Raw genomic sequence first — 5,998 nt, 5'->3', positions numbered from 1 at the left:
GGGCGTGTCGGGCTTGGTCGGGAAGTGGGTCAGCGCTAACGTGCCGGGCCTGGGCGAGGTGAGTGCCGTAGGGGTGCCGGTAAGTGCGGGCGTTTAGCGCGGGCGTGGTCTGCTCTCGCCGTTGGTTGGCCTCGTGCTGGCCGGCGGTGCAGGATGCGCGCGCCTGCGCGGCGTTCGCGCCCCGGTGCTTCAACCTGCGTGCAGGATCCGAGCTCGGTCCCGTGCCTTGGCCTCCCACGGATCTTCCTTGCTGCGAGGCCGCGTCCGCCTTAGCGTGCTCCTCCGGGGGCGCGCGGGTGCGCGGATTCTCTTCGGCCGCCATTCAACGATCAACTCAGAACTGGCACGGACTGGGGGAATCCGACTGTCTAATTAAAACAAAGCATTGCGATGGCCCTAGCGGGTGTTGACGCAATGTGATTTCTGCCCAGTGCTCTGAATGTCAACGTGAAGAAATTCAAGCAAGCGCGGGTAAACGGCGGGAGTAACTATGACTCTCTTAAGGTGGCCAAGTGGCGGCGGTGTGGCTGCATCCGGACTTGGCTTTTCGAAGTGCGGTCTTGATGTAGTCGTGCTGCTGCTGCGAGGTGCCTTCCTTGGGTTATAGTTACAGGGAGAGTGATGCGCAATACATGGGCCTAGCCCTCTTAGCCTCTCCTCTCCTGCGGTCTTCTCCCCTTCTCGTGGGCCCGCTGATTGTTGCAGAGTGGAAGACCGCACCAGGGGCTTGGGGGGGTTACCAGCCCCCCCTCGCATTATCCCTTTATAGTTGGGGGCAGCCGACAAGAAACAAGAGATGGTGGCCCTTCCGCTGAAGGTGCCACCCCAGCTACCCCAGCACCTATCCGGCCAACCGGCCGTAACGAAAATGCGATAGTTTGTGTAGCTCCCTTTGCTTGCAGTGAGTGCCACCGCACTTTTACCACGAAGAACGGTCTCGGGGTCCATCGCCGCCGCCAACACCCTGCGGCCGCCAACGCTGAGATCGTGACGGAGAGGCATCGCGCGAGGTGGACGGAGGAAGAAGTCCTGTCGCTCGCCAAGGCAGAGGCCGAACTGTTCCTGGAGAGGGACGCCCGGTTCTTCTTTGTAAATCAAGAACTTACCAGGATGTTCCCCGACCGAACGCTTGAGGCAATCAAGTGCCGACGGCGGCAAGCTGCCCACAAGCAGCTTGTCCGCCAATTCATGGAGGCACTTGAGATCGGTCGGGGTGAAGAGCCGGCGTCCCGCCGTGGAGCAGCGAGCTCGCTGCCTGACGCGGGCGAGGCCGCTGCGCCGCCCGTCGACGCAGCCGAGGACTTCGCGGCCGACACCACCGGGCCGCCGCCGGAGGGGCCGACTGACGCCGCCATCTGGGAGCATCTGGCGGGGCTACCTGCTTCCGCCCAGCGTTTCTCTGCCCTGGATCGAGTCATTGGTCTGGGGCGGGGCACGCCGCCCGATGTCATCCTGGGCATGCTCCCGGATGCCCTTGCGTCGGTCGGGTCCAGGGGGGAGAGGTCGATCACCAGGACACAGCGGCCGCGCCAACCATCCAAGCGGCCGCCTGCCGCCCCGCCGCTGCAGAAGCGCAAGCGGCGCCGCTGGGAATACGCGCGGACACAGGACGCCTTCCGTAGGTCGCGTGCGCGTTGCGTGCGCGGCTTGCTGGACGGCACCCTGCTGCAGCCGCCACCCGACATCCCCGGTCTGCTGGACTTCTGGGCGGACCTCTTCACGAAGAAGCCGATCTCCACCGCCGGCTTCATCCGTGACCGCCTTCTCCCGCACTCGGAGCCTGTCGCTCCTGAGTGCCTATGGGGGCCGGTCACACGTGAGGAGGTCGCTGCTGCCTTGCCGCCCAGGGGATCGGCAGCCGGGCCGGACGGCCTGACTCCAGCGGAGCTGCGGCGCCTGCCGCATGAAGTCCTGGTGAAACTCTTGAACCTCTTCCTCCTGGCCCGCGCCCTCCCCGAGCGTCTGCTTCGCGCCCGGACGTCACTTCTCCCCAAAACGGCTGCACCAACATCCCCCGCTGACTTTCGCCCCATTACGGTCTGCTCGGTGTTGGCGCGGACCTTTCACAAGGTTCTCGCGTCACGCCTGATGCGTGCATGTGCTGTGGACGAACGTCAGCGGGCATTCATCCCCCGGGATGGGATGTTGGAAAACACCTTCATCTTGGACACTGCTCTCACCGACGCAGTCCGCTCCTGTCGCTCTGTTTTTGTGGCATCGATCGACGTCTCTAAAGCGTTCGATTCGGTGGACCATGCCGCCCTCCGCCCCGTGCTGAGGGCTCATGGCCTGCCGGATTGCTTTATTGAGTACGTCGAAAGGTGTTACGAGGGTAGCACGACGGTGATAGCGGGCGGCGCCGACGTGGGCGTGCCCCTGCAGCCGGCTAGGGGTGTGCGTCAGGGTGACCCCCTCTCCCCCCTCCTTTTCAATTTTGCGGTGGACTATGTTTTGAGTCAACTTCCCTCCCACATCGGAGCTCGGATCCTTGGTCGCAGAGTTAACGCTGCGGCCTTCGCAGATGACGTCCTGCTTTTTGCATCGACCGCGAGGGGATTGCAGTCCCTCATCGACGCAGCCGTCGCAGCCCTCGCCCATCTGGGGCTGCAGATCAACGCCCGGAAGTGTTTCACCCTCGCCTTAGTCGCGTCTGGGCGCGACAAGAAGGTGAAGGTCGACGCCGACGTTACCTTCAAAGCGGGCAACGCCACCGTGCCCGCCCTACGTGTGGGTGAAACCTTCCGGTACCTGGGACTGCAATTCTCCACCGCTGGTCGCTGCGTTTTCAACCCACGACGCCACCTGGTGGAGCAGCTGGACGTCATCTCCCGAGCTCCGCTCAAGCCGCAACAGCGCCTCCACGCCCTCACCACCGTACTTCTGCCTGGCCTGTACCATGGGCTGGCCCTCAGCCGCACCCGAGTGGGTGCGTTGAAAGCGGCAGATGTGACCATCCGTGCCGCCGTCAGGAGATGGTTCCGCCTTCCGGCGGACACTCCCCTGGGCTACTTCCACGCTCCTGTAGCCCAGGGAGGCCTCGGCATCCCATCATGCCGATGGATGGGGCCAACACTTCGCCGGTCCCGTCTCCTGGCGCTGAAGAGGATTGGGCCAGCCGCCGACGGTGCAGGCCGGGACGAGGTGCAGCGTGAGATTGAGGCGCTGGAGCGGCATCTTATGTGGGAGGGCCACCTCCTCAAATCGTCGACGCAGGTTGGAGAGATGTGGGCCGCGCGCCTGCACGTTGCCTTTGACGGTGCGGCGCTGTCATCTTCCGCCGCCGTCAAGGGGCAACACCAGTGGGTCGCTGACACCAGTCGCCTGCTATCTGGGCGTAACTTCATCGACGCTCTCCGCGCCCGCATCAACGCCTTCCCCACGAAGGCACGGCGCAGTCGCGGGCGGGAGGCGGACACCAGATGCCGCGCGGGCTGCCAGGCCGTAGAGACCGCCAACCACGTGTTACAGGCTTGCTTCAGGACGCACGGGTCCCGGGTTAAGCGGCATGACGCGATCGTGCGCTATGTTGCCCGTGGACTCGCGCAGAGGGGCTTCAACGTCTCTGTGGAGCCCCACCTCCGCACACCTGAGGGAATCCGCAAGCCTGACGTGGTGGCGGTTAAAGACGGCATTGCCCGCGTCATCGACGCCCAGGTAGTCGGAGACCATCTCCGGCTCGACTGGTGTCACTCCGAGAAAGCGGCCTACTACAACACGCCGTCCATCAGGCGTGCCATCTCCAACCTGCACCGTGACGTTGAGGAGGTTACAGTGTCCACCGCGACATTGAATTGGAGGGGTGTATGGTCTCCAGCGTCGGCCGGAGATCTCTCCGCACTTGGATTTAGACCCCGAGAACTGGCGGTGCTTAGCACGAGAGTACTGCAAAGCTGCTGCACGAGCTATCGCATCTTCGAATATATGACGGCGCACAGTCCGATGGAGCGAGCCGGCGTCGGATAGGATGCTGGTTATTTTCTTCGCCTTGACTCCTGGGGCCTATCCACAGGAGGAATATCCCGTCTTTGTTCTTTCTTCTTTGTGTACGTAACTTATGTTGTTTTTGTTTCTGTTTTTTCCAGCATATATATATGTATATGTATTGTAGTTTTAACCTTTTCTTGTGGCATCGCCCTGTAAGTCCCCACCTCGGTGGCGGACATGGCGTGAAACACCTGCCACACCCTATCTGTACATATATATGTGTTATTCAGCAATGAATAAAGACGGCTAATGAATAGCCAAATGCCTCGTCATCTAATTAGTGACGCGCATGAATGGATTAACGAGATTCCCGCTGTCCCTATCTACTATCTTACGAAGGCCGTTATGCTGTCTAACCAGTGGTGGAGTCCACCTATACTGGTAGAAGACGGGCGGCTAAATGTCCGATCTCTCAACCTTCCCGTGGTGTAAGATGTGAGTAGCCGGGCAACCGGTGAAACCAATGAGAGAAGGGCGACTCCCGTGCGGGGTGCAGGCGTAGACGCAGAGGGACTGGGCAACCGGCCTCTCCAAGCCGAGTCTCGCACTCCGCTCGCCGTGGGCGCTAAGGTGTCGGACACTTGTGTCTAGTATCCTTGCTCACTGGCGAATGGCACTTGCTCGCTTCTGCGGCGCTTGCTGTGCTCTGGCTCCGGCCGGGGTGCGGCGGGCGCCGCTTTTGCGTTGGCGGCGCTTGCTGTGCTCTTGGCTCCGGCCGGGGTGCGGCGGGCGCCGCTTTTGCGTTGGCGGCGCTTGCTGTGCTCTTGGCTCCGGCCGGGGTGCGGCGGGCGCCGCTTTTGCTTTGGCGGCGCTTGCTGTGCTCTTGGCTCCGGCCGGGGTGCGGCGGGCGCCGCTTTTGCTTTGGCGGCGCCTGCTGTGCTCTTGGCCTTGGCCGGGGTGTGGCGGGTGCCGCTTTTGCGTTGGCGGCGTTTGCTGTGCTCTGGCTCCGGCCGGGGTGCGGCGGGCGCCGCTTTGGCTGTGGCGGCGCTTGCTGTGCTCTTGGCTCCGGCCGGGGTGCGGCGGGCGCCGCTTTTGCGTTGGCGGCGCTTGCTGCGCTCTTGGCTCCGGCCGGGGTGCGGTGGGCGCCGCTTTCACTTTGGCGGCGCTTGCCGTGCTCTTGGCCTTGGCCGGGGTGCGGCGGGCGCCGCTTTTGCGTTGGCGGCGCTTGCTGCGCCCCGGCTCCGGCCGGGGTGTGGCGGGCGCCGCTTTCACGTTAGGACATTTCGCGATGCATCAGCCATGCTGCGTATGTCTGCTGCAGAGGTTGCAAACCTGTCGGGCGCAAGTCTGACTGGTATAGTGTCTCTCTGCGAGGACGTGCCTCCGTCTCTGCCTGTGTGCGCTACGGAGATTCACGCCTCACCGTCAGGAACGAAGTACTACCGCGCTCGATTTATCGGACGTGGGATGCATCACTCCAAGACAAGTGCCACGGGAGTTAACTCCCGACATGGAGGTATGTCACGCCTTTCGTGCGCCTCCACCTACTGCGAGCGCTTGTAGGTGTCGGACTCGTGAGTCTAGTATCCAAGCTCGTACGTAGGATGTGCGCGTGGCAACGACGCGTGTCGACAGCTGTTGGCACGCGGCAGTTGCCTTATGCGCATGGTGGTGCGTCCTGCGCGGCTCGCTGGTGGTGGGCTCCCGCTGCGGCGCCGGCCTCGCACATGCTCCGCCCGGCAAATGTCGGACGGCGGTGCGGTCGGCCGGGGTAGCGGCGGGGCTCGTCCGCCGGCTGGGCTGCGCACGGGTGCGCTGCTGTGTCGGGCGCGCTGCGCTGGGCCGGGTCGGCTGGGCGGTGCGCGCGCTGCTGGCTGGCGCGGGACGGGCGGTCGGTCTCTGACTGGCGGTTCGCTCTCGCGGCCACGCCGGCGGCGGGCGCCGGCCCTGCCGTGCCCGGCTCGGCAGGCCACGTCCGGACAACTTAGCGGCGCCGGCCGGCCATACGCAATGTTGGCTGTGGTTGGTGCAGGCGGTTGGCGCAATAAGCACAGTGGGGAGTTCTGGCGGTCAT

General features: G+C 63.8%; 1 protein-coding gene across 1 annotated transcript; it reads right to left on the bottom strand.

Moving 5' to 3' along the window:
• Positions 1-4,549: 4,549 nt before the first annotated feature.
• Positions 4,550-5,998, bottom strand: LOC124563975 (serine/arginine repetitive matrix protein 1-like). The gene is made up of 3 exons (XM_047130985.1): positions 5,927-5,998; positions 5,537-5,724; positions 4,550-5,189 (listed from the first exon to the last, which is right to left on the bottom strand). Exons 1-3 carry the CDS (start codon positions 5,996-5,998, stop codon positions 4,550-4,552), a joined length of 900 nt encoding a protein of 299 aa, XP_046986941.1.

This window comes from Schistocerca americana, unplaced genomic scaffold (genome assembly GCF_021461395.2).
Source record: "Schistocerca americana isolate TAMUIC-IGC-003095 unplaced genomic scaffold, iqSchAmer2.1 HiC_scaffold_1260, whole genome shotgun sequence".
NCBI lineage: Eukaryota > Metazoa > Arthropoda > Insecta > Orthoptera > Acrididae > Schistocerca > Schistocerca americana.
The sequence above is the reverse complement of the archived record's forward strand: the minus strand, read 5'-3'. Positions and strand labels throughout refer to the sequence as shown.